This window comes from Gastrolobium bilobum, unplaced genomic scaffold (genome assembly GCF_033153095.1).
Source record: "Gastrolobium bilobum isolate Gb01-03AN ecotype WA unplaced genomic scaffold, APGP_CSIRO_Gbil_v1 utg1240, whole genome shotgun sequence".
NCBI classification, from domain to species: Eukaryota; Viridiplantae; Streptophyta; class Magnoliopsida; order Fabales; family Fabaceae; genus Gastrolobium; species Gastrolobium bilobum.
In genome coordinates, this window is record NW_026898998.1 from 548,565 (window position 1) to 568,089 (window position 19,525).

General features: G+C 34.2%; 2 protein-coding genes across 4 annotated transcripts; both read left to right on the forward strand.

Annotated features, from left to right (window-relative positions):
- The first annotated feature begins 4,727 nt into the window (after positions 1-4,727).
- LOC133286135 (uncharacterized) lies at positions 4,728-5,670 on the forward strand. The gene is made up of 2 exons (XM_061483492.1): positions 4,728-5,569; positions 5,652-5,670. The coding sequence occupies exons 1-2, from the start codon at positions 4,728-4,730 to the stop codon at positions 5,668-5,670; spliced, it is 861 nt and encodes a 286-aa protein (XP_061339476.1).
- Positions 5,671-8,486: 2,816 nt separating this feature from the next.
- On the forward strand, positions 8,487-18,368 carry LOC133286108 (uncharacterized). Of its 3 annotated transcripts, none has more exons than XM_061483455.1 (20): positions 8,487-8,776; positions 9,079-9,965; positions 10,043-10,111; positions 10,194-10,392; positions 11,403-11,487; positions 12,300-12,410; positions 12,564-12,632; positions 12,777-12,858; positions 12,965-13,024; positions 13,118-13,170; positions 13,248-13,414; positions 13,801-13,966; positions 14,216-14,273; positions 14,358-14,414; positions 14,495-14,743; positions 16,251-16,312; positions 16,833-16,889; positions 16,983-17,076; positions 17,224-17,364; positions 17,791-18,368. In XM_061483455.1, exons 2-20 carry the CDS (start codon positions 9,222-9,224, stop codon positions 17,875-17,877), a joined length of 2,610 nt encoding a protein of 869 aa, XP_061339439.1. In that variant the 5' UTR covers positions 8,487-8,776; positions 9,079-9,221; the 3' UTR covers positions 17,878-18,368. The 3 variants fall into 3 exon arrangements, with proteins under 3 accessions (XP_061339439.1, XP_061339441.1, XP_061339440.1); XM_061483457.1 differs by having other exon boundaries at positions 8,487-8,740; XM_061483456.1 differs by having other exon boundaries at positions 8,487-8,659.
- The last annotated feature ends 1,157 nt before the right edge of the window (positions 18,369-19,525 follow it).

Below are 19,525 nucleotides of genomic sequence, written 5' to 3' on the forward strand. Positions count from 1 at the left end.
TCCCAAAAAGCTAGCTCAAAGGGTAGGAGTGCCTAAGGCCTTATAAACTCCACATTAGTTGCACATATAACCAATGTGGGACTATATATCTCAACACGCCCCCTCACGCAAGAGCCCTCTTGGCTTGAAGCGTGAATTATGCAACAGGCCCAATCTTTGGTTTACCTTTTTGTGCTTCCACTTTAAAGTGGAGGGCGACGAGGCTCTGACACCATGTAAAGAACCTTGGGATACACCATCCCAAAAGCTAGCTCAAAGGGTGGGAGTGCCTGAGGCCTTATAAACTCCACATTAGTTGCACATACAACCAATGTGAGACTATGATACCAAGATAAACTTGATATTTCAACTGTGTTTATCTCATTCATTGGTAGCCTTCAAATAGGCGAACATACAATAAATGGTAACAACGTAACAGACTAAAACAAATAAATACTCTATCTAAACAGACTTACGGTTACAAAGAATTCAAACAATATACGTTACAAAGAATTCAAACCTACGGTTACATAGAATTGAATTCAAACAATATACGTTACAAAGAATTCAAACCTACGGTTACATATAATTGGAAATAATAAATTTAGAGAATAAACAACGCTCAAAATAATTAATTTACTATTATTTTTTTCCAGTTACCATTCGTATAGAAGCATTCGTGCTTGCATTTTAAAAATCCAATACAAACAGTGACAGGTGTTTAAACTCACTTTGTTGATCCAAATCAGCTGAAGTCGTACTTGTACCGTTATCATATGGGGAACTACATTGTATGTCACAGATAAAAAAAGGCTTTAATGAATTTATATGACGTTAACGAAGGAGGTGCATGTAAAAATATTTAATTACAACATAGTGTTCCCAAAAAAGTATTCACAGGTATAATGATACCGTGATATAAAAAATTATTCAGAAACATAAAAAACACAGTTAATGAAAAAAATAATGATACAGAATAAGATTACTGGTGACAAAACATTAAAAACACAAAACTATAACCGCAAAGAGTTTAAAAATAAGGAAATAGTCATGATACAGAATAAACCAATGACGTTTAAAAATTAAAAAAAAGGCAGCAAAGAGTATGGGAAAAAAATAAAACCCGCAATAATTAAAAAAAGTATAACAGTGAGGAAGAATCTATTACCGACTAAATAAGGGGAGTCAGGCGTTTCTTTCTCAATGATGTTATAATCAACAAAATCAAAATCACTCGCACAAATATCAGAAACAACAATCGATTTAACATCAGTCCTCAAGTTGAAAGACAAACGATACTGATGCTTGGTTGGCCTAAACACATCGCTATTGAATCCAACTCCAAATTTTTTTATAAAATAGCACTCTCCTTCGTTGATTTTATTTCGCACCTGCAAGGTACCTTTGACAGTGGCGTGGATCCTACCACCCTACAAAAGAATGGAGCCAACTTATGTCAACAACGTTAACTAAAATGATCAAAACAAAGATGGAAGATTTTTAAAACACAGAACACAACCTGTTCATCCAATAAAACCATTTCAAGATTGTCCTCCAAATTTTTACGCTGAAAGTTAGGAACTTTCCAAGTCCGAACCACCTTCACCTTAATCCTCCAGTCCTCATTGGCAGGATTAACATCCTTTAGAAAATTATATTTTGTGTAAGAAGAAAAAACAGAGAAGCAATCACCGACGTTGAAGAATAATGTGTATAAGGAATTCTATAAATGAGAGTGATTTTGTTATCAAAAAAAAAATGAGAGTGATTTATAGTTTTTGAATTGTCTTCTTTAAAAAATGTGAAGTTTTTGAATTAAACTGAATAAAGATTTAAAAAACAAAGATAACGACAAAATAGTGATTCAGTAGGTATAAATGAGATTTTCATGGAATAAAACAGTCATTTGTTTTAATAACAATGAATATCCCTTTTTTTTTTTTCAAAAAACGTAAAGATTTGAATTAAACTCAATAAAGGTTAAAAAAAAACGATTAGATTATATGATAACCATCAATTATTTAAAGAACAAAGATGACGACAAAAGAGTGATTCAGTAGTTATAAATGAGATTTTCATGGAATAAAACAGAAGTTTTTTCTAATAACAAAACACTCATACCTGATTCCACTGAATCAAGAGGTTAATAAGAGATTCAAATTTAAAAATCTGAAAATAAGAAACAAAGGTCGGGATATGTATAATTTTTGTTTTTTACTAATTATTTTTTTTCGAGTAAATAGAATTGTATTCTTTAAAAAATGTGAAGTTTTTGAATTAAACTGAATAAAGATTTTAAAAACAAAGATAACGACAAAGAGTGATTTAGTAGTTATAAATCAATGAATATCCCGTTTTTTTAACAGTCATTTCATGGAATAAAACAGTCATTTGTTTTAATAACAATGAATATCCTGTTTTTTTTCAAAAAACGTAAAGATTTGAATTAAACTGAATAAAGGTTAAAAAAAATGATTAGATTACATGATCAACATCAATTATTTAAAAAACAAAGATGACGACAAAAGAGTGATTCAGTAGTTATAAATGAGATTTTCATGGAATAAAACAGTCATTTGTTTTAATAACAATGAACTAGGAAGCACAGACACTTGTAAAAACAGGAAGAGTCGGGTCCGACACGCTCCGACACGGCGACACGCTCCGACACGCTCCGACACGGTGTCGGACACGCGGTTGACTTTTTCCGACACGTTGACCATTCCGACACGCGAATTTGACCGTGTCCGACACGGTCAAATGGCATTTTCGTAATAAACATAATTTTTAAAAAAAAAAATTATATTTTAGAAAAATTAAATTTAGAAAAATTAAATATATTATTAAAAAAGAAAAATTATAAAAACACCTAAACCTAAAACGTACAAAACGTAAAAGTTCTCTGAATCTGGCATCGCCTCTTTCGTGGTCTCTGCCTCTGTGGAAGTCCTTCCCTCTTTCTCTCTGAATCTGGTCTGAGTCTCTCCTCTCCTCTTTCTCTTTCTAACTATTTGCTTTCAAGGTCATCACTTCTCGCTGAACTGGCAAGATTGTCTCTGTTTCAACATTTCATTTTTCTTTTATTTATTTATTTGAATTTGTGTTCATTGATTCAGATATGCTATAAATGATTTTAAACACTGAATTCATTAAATCATGATGAATGATTTGTTGTTTTAGCTCTATTCTGTTCATATCAGGTATATTCTATTCAGACATAGTATAAATGATTCGTTGTTTATGTGATTTTCTTTCGAGTCTGGTGTGTGGTGTGGGTAGGTGTCTCGGTTAAATAAAAATTTGTTGTTTATGTTTAGGATATCTGATTTTCTGAATCATTGGCACTCTTTTGTAAAAAACTATGTCTTTTGTTTATATTAGGAGTGGTTGGTAAGTTTAGGCTACAAAATAATGTCTGATAAGAAAGTGGGGTAACTAATTTATCTTTTCGCTTTTGTAGAGAAACCATCAAATTCTCTGAAGTGTGAAACCTTATCAATTACTCCTAAAGCTGCTCCATGTGAGTTAACGAGTCAAGAAAGAGATTCTGCATTATTACGGTACAAGCAGAAGAAGAAAACTAGAAGGTATATTACTATTCTTTTCTATTCTTTTCTTAGTGTGAAATTTTCTATTAAAACAAAGGGATCAAAATACAAACATTTTCTTTATTTACCATAGTTTCCACTTTTGCTAGTTGCGGTTTTGTTCCTACTAATGAGAGCATGATAGTGTTAAAAAAAAACTCAGGCCTCCTGATTGTGAGCATTTGCTTTCTGCTCTTCATTGTTGGCTCCTGATTGTTACTGTCTCGGGGTTCAATCTGATACAATTTGTAATGTTCTGTTTCAAGTATTTCTAGAATCTCTTCGTTATGGTCCACTCTCCTTCCTTATGTCAAAGCATATGTTTTTTCTAAATTTACAGACACGAGCTCACAGAACTCAAAGCATATGTTATTTGCCTTATTTTTTATGCTACTATTTTAATTTAATTGTTCTATATTAGCATAAGTAATTATTTTGTTCATAGTGTTTAATTTTATATTTTTTAGAATGTATTCAAGTATTGCAAGTAGTGGAGATGATGAATTTCTAAGGAAGCCATTATGGAAATATGTTACCAAAGTAGGCACCACAACGGAAGCAGGAGGGAATCTATCTTGGAAATGCAATTTTTGTGAAAAGGATTTTAAAAGTTCGTATACTAGAATAAGGGCTCATTTGCTTAAAATAGCAGGGAAAGGAATTGCAAGATGTTTAGTTGTGGAGACAAAAGACTTGCTAGAGATGGAGAAATTAGAACAAGAAACTAGTGAGAGATTGAAGAGTAATGCACCTAAAAACGTGCCTTTACCCTCTAGTTTTTCCGTAGAATCAAACTCGAAAAGAAGAAGAAGTGGAAGTGAGGGTGGAAGTTCATCTAGAAATCCTATTGAGAGGGCATTCAATGTTGGGGCACGAGAAGAATTGAACCACTTGATTGCTAGGATGTTTTATTCAGCAGGATTGCCATTCACTTTAGCAAGGAACCCATACTTTCAAGCAGCCTTCACTTTTGCTGCAGATAATAATATTGGGGGTTATTTGCCACCAGGATATAACTCCTTGTGAACCACTCTTTTGCAGAAAGAGAAGGAAAATATTGATAGGTTGTGTGCACCTATTCGAGCTGGGTGGAAAAACAAGGGTGTTAGTATTGTGAGTGATGGATGGAGTGATTCACAAAGGAGGCCACTTATTAATTTCATGGCAGTATCTGATGGTGAAGCTATGTTTTTGAAATCAGTTGATTGTTCAGGAGAGACTAAGGATAGGCATTTTATTAGGATGTTGTTAAAAGAAGTAATTCAAGAAGTTGGGCATGAAAAAGTGGTTCAAGTAATCACGGATAATGCTGCAAATTGTAAGGGAGCAGGGCATCTTATTGAGCAAGAATTTCCATCTATTACTTGGACACCATGTGTTGTTCACACACTGAATTTAGCTGTGAAAAATATTTGTGCTGCAAAAAATGTGGAGAATAATCAAATAGCATATGAGGAATGTAGTTGGATTTCTGATATTGTTGGAGATGTTTCTGCAATAAAGCACTTCATAATGAATCATTCTATGAGACTGTCAATGTTTAATGAGTTTGTGGGATTGAAGTTGCTTTCTATAGCTGAAACCCGCTTTGCTTCCATGATTGTGATGCTAAAGAGGTTCAAATTGATAAAATATGGTCTCCAAAATATGGTAATCAGCGAAAAATGGAGTTTGTATAAAGATGATAATCTAGGACGGGCAAGAATGGTTAAAGATAAGATTTTGGATGATCTTTGGTGGGATTCAATTGATTATATACTTGCTTTCACTGCTCCTATTTATAATATGATTAGGATTTGTGACACTGATAAACCTTGTCTTCATTTGATTTATGATATGTGGGATGACATGATTGTAAAAGTGAAGAAAGCTATATACTTTCATGAATTGAAGAGGATGGACGAGACCTCAACTTTTTATGAGGTGGTGCATGGCATTCTTGTGGATCGTTGGACTAAACATTCAACTCCACTTCATTCTTTGGCACATGCTTTGAATCCCAAGTAAGCTTTTAATTATGAATGAATTGAATACTTCTCTTATTTGATATAATTTGTTTAATTGTTTTTCTCTTTTTTCTTTTAGATACTATAGTGAACAATGACTTAATGAAGATCCTAGTCGAGTTCCTCCACACCAGGATTTAGAGATTAATCAAGAAAGACAAAAATGCTTAAAGAGATACTTTTCTAACTTGGAGGACCGAAATAAAATAAATTTGGAGTATGTGGACTTTGCTAGTATGAGTGGAGGTTTTAGAGATTATGATGCCATGCAAAATCGATATTCTATGGAGCCCAAAGCTTGGTGGGTGCTTCATGGTGCTTGTTCACCTATGCTTCAAAAGATAGCATTGCGACTTGTTGCACAACCTTCTTCTTCATCATGTGCTGAACGCAATTGGAGTACTTATTCTTTTGTGCATTCTGTAAGAAGGAATAAGATGACTCCAAAACGTGCTGAAGACTTGGTTTATATACATGGCAACCTTAGGCTCTTATCAAGAAAGACTTCACAATATACACAAGGGGATAATAGAATGTGGGACATTGCTGGAGATACATTTGATACATTTGAAGATGTTGGAATTCTTGAAGTTGCTACTCTTTCACTTGATGAGCCAGAGATGGAGTCAAATGTTATTCTAGATGAAAATGTTCCATGAAGATATTCTATAGTCTCCATGTTTTATGTTTTTGTATGGATATGCTATTATTTTTGCTTTAGATCAATATAATGGTACTGTGGAAATGATTGTTTTTTGGTTAAATTGATGGATATTATTAGTTTAGTTTTATTTTTTTTGTTAAATTATTGAATATTAAATGAAATATACACTATATAAATTAAAAATATTATTTAATATTAAAACGTGTCGGAACGTGTCGAAATTCATATTTTTTTAAGATTGACGTGTCGGAGTGTCGTGTCGTGTCGTGTCACGTGTCGCGTGTCGAGTCGGTGCTACATAGACAATGAATATCCCTTTTTTTTTCAAAAAACGTAAAGATTTGAATTAAACTGAATAAAGGTTAAAAAAAACGATTAGATTACATGATCAACATCAATTATTTAAAAAACAAAGATGACGACAAAAGAGTGATTTAGTAGTTATAAATGAGATTTTCATGGAATAAAACAGAAGTTTTTTCTAATAACAAAACACTCATACCTGATTCCACTGAATCAAGAGGTTAATAAAAGATTCAAATTTAAAAATCTGAAAATAAGGAACAAAGGTCGGGATATGTATAATTATTTTTTTTTACTAATTAATTTTTTTCGAGTAAATAGAATTGTATTCTTTAAAAAATGTGAAGTTTTTGAATTAAACTGAATAAAGATTTAAAAACAAAGATAACGACAAAGAGTGATTAAGTAGTTATAAATAAATGAATATCTCGTTTTTTAACAGTCATTTCATGGAAGAAAACAGTCATTTGTTTTAATAACAATGAATATCCTGTTTTTTTTTTTTCAAAAAACATAAAGATTTGAATTAAATTGAATAAAGGTTAAAAAAAACGATTAGATTACATGATCAACATCAATTATTTAAAAAACAAAGATGACGACAAAGAGTGATTTAGTAGTTATAAATCAATGAATAAACAATCTTGACAATTGATTTAAAGTAACAAATCCTGTCAATTGAAAATATAATTCTTTTTTGTATTTATTGTATTCACTGATTTACTATTAAAGGAAACTTTTTTAAGTGTTGTAGTGTGAACACATTGGTGAAATTGAACCACAGTGCGACACGTCAGCAAGGTTTCCACAGAATGGAATTCCTTTATAATATAAGATTTATTAATTTTGTACCGGTTATTCTACCTGTAACGCCTAGCAACTTGCAAGGATCAACGACTGTCCCCACTCACTAACACGAGACTTTTCAGCGTGCTTTGTCCTCACTCGCACACTTCCCGGGAAAACTTCCCAGGAGGTCACCCATCCCTGAATTGCTCCAAGTCAAGCACGCTTAACTGTGGAGTTCTTCCGATCCGGGCTACCGAAAAGTAGATGCATCTTGTTGTATAGGTAGTACCAATTAATTCTTATAAGTCATTCCCAACTGTACCGTCCCATACCAGCACAGTCTCTGGAATCCCTCTCTTTCGGGTGTTGATTCGATTCATTCATGTACCCCCGTCCCTAGAAGCCTGCCAGAAGCCGCTCCTTGTCCATGCCCTTGCGCACCGGCAATCACTCCCCGCCCTCGTCAGCGCCCGGGATGTTACACTACCTATCTTTTTTTTTCTGCCTATCTTTGCCTACCACTCTAAAATATTATTAGATCAGAGTCTTAATTAACATTTATCTTTTTCTCTCTTCTTGAGATTCTGATCTAATGGTATTGGAGGGTGACAAACAAAGGTAAGCAGAGAAAATGAGAGATAAAATAACTTATTCCTTTTTTACATTTTCTATTTTCTATTTTTGTGAAAGAAAGAAAATATAAAATTGAATCAATATATATCTAAACATGGTCTTTTAATTTTTTTTTAAGATGACACAACACAAACGCTTTTCTCTAAAACAAATCCTTTGGAAAACATTTTATGAAAATTCTCTTGACTAATTTGGGCCTGGTGCGACATTTACCCAGCCCGAAAATTGGAAGTTACGCAATCCACACTCCACTACCCGATTCGAATTAACAGAATACTTTCTTTGCTTATAATCCTTTCCTTACACGTGTTAACTTGAGCAGCACTTCATGAAAAAACGGCTGCGGAGGGACTGCCGTTAGATCCCAGTCTTGCCACGTTGTGAAACATAACAGGCCCAACTTCCATTGGGTCCCATCACGTTTATCCATTTGTCTTCTCGTCCCTTCTAAAAGATCGTGAGTCGTGACGACAATTTTTATTATTTTGTTTTTTATTTATTTATTATTTATTTTGGACAGTTTCATTTTTACTAAACTCATCGCCTTCTACTCTCTCTGCTTTCCAAAAAGTTGAAATCTCAACCGCGAACCAAGCTTTTCGCTTCAGTTTGTTGCCGCTCTCTTATCTTTCGTTCCATACGTGCAAACCAAACCCTAGCTCTTTCAAATCTCACTTCTCTCTTTCGAATCTCGTAAGGTGCAGAGCTCAGTGCTATTCACCAATCTCAGATCTGTTAATTTAGAAACTCGATTTAAAGCGGTTGGAGGCTTGGAGCTGGTGTTTGAATTTTCTTTTATTTTTTAGGGATTCAAGGTTCTTCTTTTGATTTGATTTTTCTTTCTTGGATTTTTTTATTGGTGTATGGTTTGAGGTAGGTTTGTTACTGTGTTGTTATTGTTCTTCTTATTTTTGTCTCTGCAAACTGATTGAATTAAACGGTTGAGCGGTTATTATTGATTCAAACGCGCATTTCGGAACTTCTTCTGGACGCGTAGATTGGATTGTTGACCGTTGTTGTTGTTTTCGTTTCTATTTTAGTGTTTTCCAGTGTGCATAGCTTTCAAATTGATCAAAAGCTTTAAAACTGCGTTTCTAATTTTTCATTTTATGCTCAGGGCGTTGATTTGACACGAATCTCGAGTGAATTCGGACGAAAATTCAAGTCGGACACCAGTTTCTTCGTGAATGCTGTGTGGTAGTCTGGATTACCTGGTGGTTACCACGTTTGGATTCGCAGAGTCTCTGTTCTCTGATTTTGATGGGAGAAGAAGCGGCTTGTATGCAAACATTGGAAGATGGAAGGAGGGAAAACAATGAAGAATCAAGGACGGAACTGAAGCGGGACTACCACCCATGCGTTGCTGATACTGAGCCTGACCTGTTCCCGAATAAGAAACAAGCAAAAGAAGTTTCGAACGATGAAGTGCGCTCTGAGGTTTCCAACCCCAACGTTTCTGCAACAGAACATGCGCTAACTTTTCAAGATATCAGTAGCCAACCGACTGAATCCGCGAATGTTAACCAAACAGAGTGTGGAGAACTAACGTCTACTTGTTTGGAGAATTCAAGTTCTGATGAGACCTTGAGTGATGAAGCCGGTGTTCAGAATAATAATAGTAATAATAATAATACTTGTCAGAATGATAAGGACACAAGTAGCGCCGCAATGACGTCCCGTGTTGTGCTTGAAATTCCCAAGCATGCTAGTTCGTCTGGTATCAGAAAGATCACTTTTAAGTTCAGTAAAAAGAAGGAGGACTATGGTTATCAACCGCGTGCTCCAAACAACTATGGCTTTCATGGCGATGATGAAGAATATTTGGCAAAGGATGATTGCAATAGTGGGATGTTGGAGAGCTCGTGTGGTTTGTACGCTCGCAATATGGAATTGAAAATGTCAAAGAAAGTAGTCCCCAACTACTACCCTACAAATGTCAAAAAACTGTTATCAACTGGTATCCTTGACGGAGCTATCGTGAAATATATTTACAACCCTGGAAAGGTAAAGCGCATCCGTTCATTGTCTTTTTTATGTACTTATGCTGGGTTTTTTTTCTTATGTTCTGAAGTTGTTGTCAGGTGGAGCTACCTGGGGTTATTGCTGGCGGCGGATATTTGTGTGGCTGTTCAGTGTGCAATTACTCCAGAGTAACATATGCGCTTTATTTCTCGCTATGATTGGAATTTTTATTCTGTATTTACAAGATAGCTCATTTAGTCATTTTCTCAGGTGCTTAGTGCGTATGAGTTCGAGCAGCATGCTGGTGCCAAGACTAGACATCCAAATAATCATATATTCCTAGAAAATGGAAGACCAATATATAGTATTATACAGGAAATAAAAACTGCTCCACTCAGCTTACTAGATGAGGTTATAAAGAATGTGGCTGGTTCATCTGTCAACGAAGAGTCCTTCCAGGTTTGGAAAGGTGATGATTATTTCTCAGGTTTATAATTGCGTTGTAGGAGCCTAGGCTCACGTTGATCAAATGTGGACATGTGTGGTTGGAAAATGAGCTATTTTTCTTTGTGGTTTAAATTTTTGGTTGGAAAGTTATTGGTACAGTCTCAAAAGGCTATATTAACATTGGCAAGAAGTCTTGATTGGAAACTCTTGTGTTGAGCTGTCTGAATATCAAATCAGAACCAATTGTTGTTCTCTGTAGGGATTCTGTATTGCCTTTCTTTTGTATCTACCGTTGTGCTTTTCTTCAATGTTTTTACTGCTGTATCCTTCCCCGCCCAAGTTATCTTTAGTCTTTTTGATATTATCCACACATTCCATCTGCGGTGAATCTACCCTTACCTTAGACTCAAGTTTCTAGCATCTTTTTATTTTAAGATAAAAAGTATCAGTTGGCCGTCTTCAATATTTTATTTTGTTACCTTCTCGCCATCTTTATTTTTAATAGCCCACATTCTGTGATATTGAGTATAATGAGGTTTATGAAAGTATTATAAAGCTTATCATGGAGAATTGGAGTTATGTTTTCAATCATTTAAAAAGCAGTCTCTCTTTTATTCGTCAGCTTTAGCTTGTATTGGAGACAACATCCTTTTTACCTTTGCATGAATGATTCATCCTAGATAGTAGACGCAAAATTGCAAACATTGAGAATTCTTTTCCTCCTCTATCTTGATAGAGTTGACCATGATATATGATCTTATCCTGTAGGAGAATATTATTGTTAATCACCAACTTTCCCAAAAGCTTGGTAAGGATTATGAATGGTTTTATATCTAACAATTATCATTACAAGGCATCCGGGAAGGAATAGAGATATAAAATATAGAATAATGCATGTTGTTTGGTACATCAAGGAAGACACATTAAGCATATGGATGCCCATTTTTTATAGCAAATCGGGAGAGGTGTTTCTTTTCCTTTGCTTTAGGTTTTGATTTTTCTTAATTTTTTCCCTTTCCGTGAATTCTGCAGAAAGTCTTCTACAAAGCAACGGGAGGGCTCAGGCTTATAAAAATTATACCACCAAGGTTATTGGCATACCTCATACAAACATAAGGTAAACCAAACATAAACCCAAAAGTAAAAAATTGTGCATTATCTAGCCCTTGCCTTTTGAGCTTGTTTAGTTCATTTGGATATTAGCAACCTTTTCAATCAAGGAATTATATAGTGAACAGGACATATCTGCATTTCCCCCCCACCAGAAGTAGTTCTTGTTATAATTTTTTTTTCTTTTTTTTTTTAAATTGTAAAAGAAACTTGCTGTCAGATGTCAATACATTGATCTTTAACCATAATAAGTGATTGTTTTGTTCAATGGATCCTCTTTGGCAAGAATAACATCTCAGGCTTTGTTTCTGTGAAGCCTTGAGCTTACTTCACTCAAGCATGTGAACGAGTGCATTTGCTTGTGCTTTGAGAATAAAGCCTTATTAATAATGACTTCCAGAATAAAATAATTTGTTTACATAATTAAATCCTGATGTTTTTAGTCAGCCAGTTCTTTCAGTATTTGGTATAATTTGTTTACTTAATCAATGCTGGTGTTTTTAGTGAGCCAGTGCTTTCAGGATTTGGTACTTGGTGTTTGTTGAATTGGACTCAATCAGCTATTTCGTAATTATTATGGGTTTTATTAAAGAAAACAATTCAATTTTCACCAGGGTTTTGCTATGATTTTATCCACAAGTGCCGACAACTTAACTTTTTCCCCTTTTTTTGGCCTTTTAGAAAATTCTAATTGAATTTTATTTACATGTCTGACAAATGTTAATATTTTCAAATTTGTTGTCATTATGTTAACAAAGTTTGGTTGACTTCTAAAAGAAAAAAGGGCTGACAAGGCTTTTCACAATTTTGCTGTTCCAGTCAATCTGGAGAAAGTGAGAGTCACTTGTCGTCTTTGCATGTGCCAAGTCATTTTGAGCAGTCAATGTATGTGAAGCAGACAACTGATGAGTGGAAACGTGTGGTGAAGAAGTTTGTGCTCTGGTCTCTCTTGGTTTAATTTCTAACACCTGATACTTGATTGTTGGGCATGTGCTTGAGCAGTCTGCATACATATAAGGTTATCTGGTCAATTAAATTGTAGACCTTTCCTTTTTGTATATTCACTATACATCTTTTCTGCAGGCCAAGCTCCTGCACTTCTAACTCAGGTGTACTGCTGAAGAAAAGTTCTGATGGTTGCACTAAGAGAAGGTACCTTTTTCGTTTTATTTTTTATTTTTTAATTTTTTTATTGGGGATGCTTGTTCTGTAATTCCTCTGTCCTCTCTAGCTTCCCAATGTGAATTGCAATATCTTAGGTATTGTGGTTTGAATTTGAATTTTTGCTTTTATCAGGGACAACGATTTACACAGGTTACTTTTTATGCCAAATGGACTACCAGATGGTGCTGAGTTGGCTTACTATGTCAAAGGACAGGTGCCTTAAATTTTTCTTTCAATATTTTTGTGTTTAATGGGTTGATTTGCACTTGGTTTTTATTCTTTTCAATATATGACTTATCTTAATCTTATGTGCATTTCAGAAATTACTTGGAGGTTACAAGCAGGGAAATGGTATAGTCTGTGCTTGCTGTGACATAGAGGTATGATCATGTAACTACAGGCACAAAACTACGTTTTTATATAAATTTAAATGCTAAGATTAACCTTTACTAACTACATTCATATTTAAACAGATAAGCCCTTCACAGTTTGAAGCCCATGCTGGAATGGCTGCTAGACGTCAACCGTGAGTAGAATTTTAGATCACCTGAACAGACTGGTCTATTTTTCTTCATCTTTAAATATGTTTTTGTCCTTTTGCAGTTACCGGCACATATATACCTCCAATGGATTAACACTTCATGATATAGCTCTCTCTTTGGCAAATGGTCAAAACCTTACCACTGGAGATAGTGATGATATGTGTGCAGTGTGTGGAGATGGAGGAGATTTGCTTCTTTGCAATGGATGCCCTAGGGCCTTTCATGCAGGTGGACAAATTACCTTTGACACTTTTTAATATATTAATTGTTTGCAAATATTGTAATATTTCCATTTTTTCCCTATCCATTATATTAGTTTCTTAAGTTTTCTTTACACTGCTTTTAAAAAATATATTCACTGTTATCCTGTTCACCATTTAGACAACGATTAATGTAGTCTATATGTTGTAAGAAAGTGTGTTTTATTGCATTCACGTGTTGCATACTGGGCATAGCTTGCATAACATATGGTCTGTCTTACTACCTTATTTCATTCAATACCAGGTCTAGGTTACTCTAGTCGCAGATATTGCTATTTTTTATGGAAAAAAAATTAGTTATCAGGGAAGGTGCAGGATATATTAATATTATGGTATTTTGTGTTTCAATTACAGCCTGCTTGGGTTTAAATTGTGTTCCAGAAAGTGGTTGGCATTGTCTAAATTGTAGAGATAATGCTGGTAATGGAAGAGAATCTTGTATTGGGAGGCCAATCATGATACGGTTGACTCGGGTTGATAAAGCACCAGAGATTGAAATGGGTGGATGTGTTGTTTGCAGGTAGGTCATATAGTTGTTTATAGACTATTTATCGAAACAACCACATTTTGACATCTTTATGAGGAAGAAGTTTCCTTACCTTGGGGAAAAGGAATTTCAATGTTACTTTAAAATAAGATTTTGGTAATGGATTGTTTTATATATATATATATGTGTGTGTATATATATATATATATATATATATATATATTCTGTATCTCTGCCAGCATTAATTATATTATTATATTAATTCCTTTGATTGGTCAATAGGGAAAATGATTTCAGTGTTGCTAAATTTGATGATCGAACAGTGATAATTTGTGACCAGGTATGGTTTATACATGACGAAAATTGTGTTGACCTATTTCTTTCTTTTTTCAAACTATTAAGTATATTATTGGTTGTTATCCAGTGTGAGAAGGAGTATCATGTTGGTTGCTTGCGGAACATTGGGCTTTGTGAGTTGGAAGTAAGCACCGAGTCTTGCAGCAAATATTTTTATGATACTTGTATTTGTTTTTAATTATTTAGTTTCACATCTTACCACAGGAGCTACCCAAGGATAAGTGGTTTTGTTGTGATGACTGCAATCGAATATATGTGGCTCTACAGAATTCAGTTTCTGCTGGAGCAGAACTTATACCTGCTTGCTTGTCTGAACTAATAATCAGGAAGCATGAGGATAGGGGATTATGTACCTATGGAGGCAAGAATGATATCCGGTGGAGAATTTTAAGTGGAAAAAGTCGTTATCCAGAGCATTTACCATTACTTTCACGGGCCGCTGCAATATTTCGAGTGAGTATTTATTACTTTTAAGTATGTTAATTCTGATACTTGATTTTGTGGTATATATGGTTGTTATTTTTTCATTTTTGTTCATGAGTTCTATCAATTGCTCCCACTTCAGGTTGATGGAACGGTTCAAATTTGTGAAAGTGACAGAATAGATATAAAAAATAGGTCTATTATAGATGATATGATATTAATGACAGTTACAACTTTTGCTTTCGAGCTGAGAAAATTTTCCTTGTCATATAGATTAGAGAGCTGTTAGCGTTGTGTTTTCATTGTTACATTTATCTGATTCATGACAAAAGAGTACTCACTTGTCTCTCTAAACCTGATCTTTTGGGTTTTGCTTACATGATAAATAAAGAGATCATTGATTATATATGAATATGTTTGGAATCAAATATTTAGGAATTGATTTGTTTTATAAATGAAAGCTTTTTTTTTAAAGATATAAAATAGGAATTGATTTGATTTAGAAATCCTTTTTTATTTTTTAAAGTTGGGTACAAATAGGAATCTACTAGAAATTGGTCGGATTTGAGTGGGTTTGACTTGATTTAAGTTCTAATTTTTTTAGTTGACATTTTTTTCCTTATTAGTAAGTTATTTAACCTATTCTAAATAAGTGTAATAAAGTAAATTGATATGTAGAACAATTCAAATCCCATTTTTTATAGAAGTTTCAAACATGGTACTTCATTTTTATCATATCAAATCAGTTCTATTCAAATTAAATCAAATCAAACCATTTTCAATTTTCAACTAGTTCAAACATAACCTTTTGGTTGTCATGTTTTGTAAGACACTTCTGCACATTCTTCCTGTGGATGTAACTACAGAGTTTTCTTTTTTGTGGGGTGGCTGGGAAAGGAGATTCTCTTGTTCTGGCAGGTTATGGACAAGTTTTCAAAGTTATCAAATGCGGATTGCGGCATGTCGCAGCCAACCCCGAAAAACGCTATAGCGGGTTGCGGAAATAGTGGAATAGATATATGATAGAATAGTGACAAAAAGAAACATTTTTTAAATGCAGAGATAACAAGTGACAGAGAGAGACGTAGATAGACTAAAAAACCCTTAAAAAATTTCTGTTACACATTTAAATTTGGGACAAAAATGACATTTTGCCTTATGACAGCAATACGGTTGTGATTTGGCCTCAAATGCGATCGTAATGGCCGCCATTGCGCTCCGGTGCGGTGCGGTGCGGTGTGGTTTCTTGCGGCGAGGCACCGCAATGCCCATACGACGCGGCTCGCGGTGCTATTACTGCGCAATTAACTACTATGCAAGTTTTTGGTTGAGACTTTTGACTGTTGTGAAATTCATGCAGTCATGAAATTTTGAAAATGTCTTTTTAGTTGTTTTATCTTTATTAACTTCTTAATCTACCAGTTGATTATTGTGTATGGGGGTCTTCAGTGGCATTGAAATTGCCTGTTGTCATTAATGTATTCTATGCTTTGTTTCAACCAGTCCTCTCTCATGCTTTGGGAATGTGTTTTGGCAGGAGTGTTTTGATCCCATTGTTGCGATATCTGGTCGTGACCTGATTCCTGTTATGGTCTATGGGTAAGCAACTATGATTTATTTTACTGTAGGTTAACTGTGGTTGATGATCCTTGCCCCTACATCCTTCTTTATTCTTGTGTTTCCAATTAAGTGATGATTTATTTTACGGTGGATTATTAACAATCTTACATTGTATATTTCTGTCTATCACTATTTCCTCCCCTCTCCCCCTGCGCACAATCATTGGTTGGAAAAAGTATTTGGTAGGCTCTCCGAGCTTTCTTTGTGTCATAACATGTTTTAGGTTAATTAAATTTGCACCTATTTATCTACCACAAGCGGTACTTATTTGAAATTTTCTTGTTTTAACATTTGAATTTATAATTTCTATTGTATTACAAGTCTTGCTATGGCTTTTTGGTAGACATGAGTCATATGATGATGCATTTGTCAACAAGAGGTTGTAAATGATTGTTTCAATCAGTGCTTGGGTTGCATGCCCAGGATTCTGTTAAGTGTTCGTGATCATTTTGTTAATCGTATGTTGGGGTGATATAGTGTATTTTTGAATTTTGTGCAGGAGAAATATTTCTGGTCAAGAATTTGGAGGCATGTATTGCATTGTTTTAATTGTGAAGTATGTGACTTTCTCTGCTTTCCTTATTTTCTTGATAGTGCTTCTATTTGGTTACGTTGTCATTGTATATAACTATATATCATATTTGCACAGTTCTGTTGTAGTATCTGCTGGGCTTCTTAGGATATTTGGCCGTAATATTTCTGAGCTTCCACTGGTAGCTACAAGCAGAGAACATCAAGGAAAAGTAAGCAATTTATTGTAATTCAGGCATGACCCAAAATTGAGAAAGTTATTTGATAGATGCATTCCAATAACACTCCTTTTACATCTTTCAAAGATAATTGATGTTTAGTAATGATAAGTTTTCATTAACTTGTGATTTTTCATGTAGGGTTATTTTCAAGTGTTGTTCTCTTGCATAGAGAGGTTGCTATCTTCTCTAAATGTAGAAAAGCTGGTGCTTCCTGCAGCAGGGGATGCTGAGTCAATTTGGACTAAGAAATTAGGCTTCCGAAAGATGAGTGAAGATCAGGTAAGTTCATCCTTCTACATTTACTGGTTAACTAGGGAAAGAAGATCTGGAGTGATTTGCTGGGAATCCAAAATATTTTAAAATAAAAAAGCGTGACATTTTCTTGCATTTGTTAAAATATAAATCACTTCCCTTTGATGCTTTTAATCGCCTTGGACCTGAATGGTTTGCTGGTCTTGAGGTAATCGTCTAGGGTAGTTAGCCACCATATGCCTGATTCCATATTGGAAGACTTTCAATGTTTGCTGTTAATTATGTGGAATAGCACAGGTGCTGTGACGGAAAATACTAAACTAAAACATGACGAGTTTATTTTATTCTACTGACACAAGATAATTGTTATGGTGACTTGAATTCAAAATTCGAAGAAACTGTTGCAGACATTAACAAGCATTAACTATTACAATTTTTTTTTATTGTGGCCAGTTATCTAAATGTCTTAGAGAGGTGCAGCTAACCCTCTTCAATAAAACTTCATTGCTGGAGAAGACAGTGCAGCTGGCGACAGAATGATGCTTTATCTGGTGTTGTAACTAGTTTTTACGTTATTTATTCATTTTTTAGCATTTGCGTAACTGTAACATTGCTGCTTTGTTCTTGCTCTTAGCTTTATTGTTCTTGCTTTTCTTAGTTTTTTTTTTTTTTTTTGGAGTATGGGTGGTTGTGGATGGGTCTTTGGATGGCCGCCAGCCATGTCTCTTTCTTTTTGTACAATGTAGGATAAAGAGTAAGCGTGGGAAACGGGAACGTGGGCTAAAAGGATAGAATTAGAAGCGTTGAAATATGGAGCATGCTGACCAATTTTTTTTATTAGCATGCATGTCAGCTATATAATCTTAACTGTATTGAATTTTTTTTTTTTCCCAAAAAAAATGGTGTATCTTCATGGCGAATTAAAGTTCATGATTTTTGGCTCGTTTTGGAATTTACAAACCACGACGAATTGACTGTTGGCTGTTTGTACTGCTGTAAACCAACTATTTGCTTGATAATGTCACGCGAATTCGCAAACAAAAGCGCGCACACTGCCCTTGCTTGATGGAAGTGATTGTTGCTCAGACTGCTAGGCTTATATGCTTTGCCCTGATCGTGCATTCAAGTTGTATTGTACTTTATTAAATTCATATATCTATTTTTTAATATATTTTTTAAAAAAGGGCTTCTGTCCACCAGAACACGAAAAAAAAAAATAACTTCATAATTCTAATCTCGCAGTGTCTATTCACAGACAAAAAGCAGAGTACTAGGACCTAGGTGGACTTTCTGAAAAGTTCTAGTCCTGTCGCTTGGCAGACCGGATGAAAGTTAGCCATCCAATCAGTCTGTGCATAACTTGGTCCCTCTATGAGTATGTTGAAAATTTTAAGTTCCAATTTGTTCAGTCCATGCTCAAGTATGTGTCACCAATGGAGACACTCGAGCAGGTCTCTGAAGTTAAGCATAAGGATAATCGCACTGGAATCATTTTCATCGATAACCTTCTTGAAACCTTTCTTCCAAGCAAATTTGATTCCTCGCTAACTCCGCTATATAATCTGTACAAATGCCCACTCTAAAAGCAAAATCCCCCAATTTTTCATATAATATGGTTGCTCACCATTTTTTTTTTTTTTTTTTTTTTTTTTTTTACATATGGTTAAAAAAGTTGTAAAATAAAGTTGACAAAAAAAGAAGTAATCGAACTAGTTTTCTGTTTTTTAACTTTGAACATATGTTTTCAAAGCAAAATTATCAATCAAAATTTTCTGATTTTTAAGTTTTAAAACTCTTAAAAATAAATTATTAAACTAGGAAAAAACAGTTCTTATAAATTATTTTACAAAATTGTTTTAAAAACAAAAAAAATCAGAATATAATCAAATAAGCCCTTCATCTCTATCAATTCGGTTTTTGGGCAGAGCCGTTCCATCTATCGAAGTTGACTCATAACAAATTTTAGTCCACTGAATATTATTTTATATGGAAATGCGCTAGTTAAATGCAGAAAAATTCATTTGAAAAAAAATAATGAATAAGTAAATATATGATAAAATTAAATTGCTATAAAAGAATAAAGCTTTAATAAAAAAATGAAAAAGAGAATGGATTCTTTTTCTACATTTGCACATGAAGTTTGATCAATATATATGGATAAAATCATTATCCGATTACTTATTCTTTA

Coding starts and splice junctions, on each gene's coding strand:
- LOC133286135 (XM_061483492.1), top strand. CDS start 4,728: ATGGCAGTATCTGATGGTGAAGCTATGTTTTTGAAATCAGTTGATTGT.
- LOC133286108 (XM_061483455.1), top strand. CDS start 9,222: ATGGGAGAAGAAGCGGCTTGTATGCAAACATTGGAAGATGGAAGGAGG. Junction 10,393..11,402: donor GTCCTTCCAGGTTTGGAAAG/GTGATGATTATT, acceptor TGAATTCTGCAG/AAAGTCTTCTACAAAGCAAC. Junction 16,313..16,832: donor ATTCCTGTTATGGTCTATGG/GTAAGCAACTAT, acceptor AATTTTGTGCAG/GAGAAATATTTCTGGTCAAG.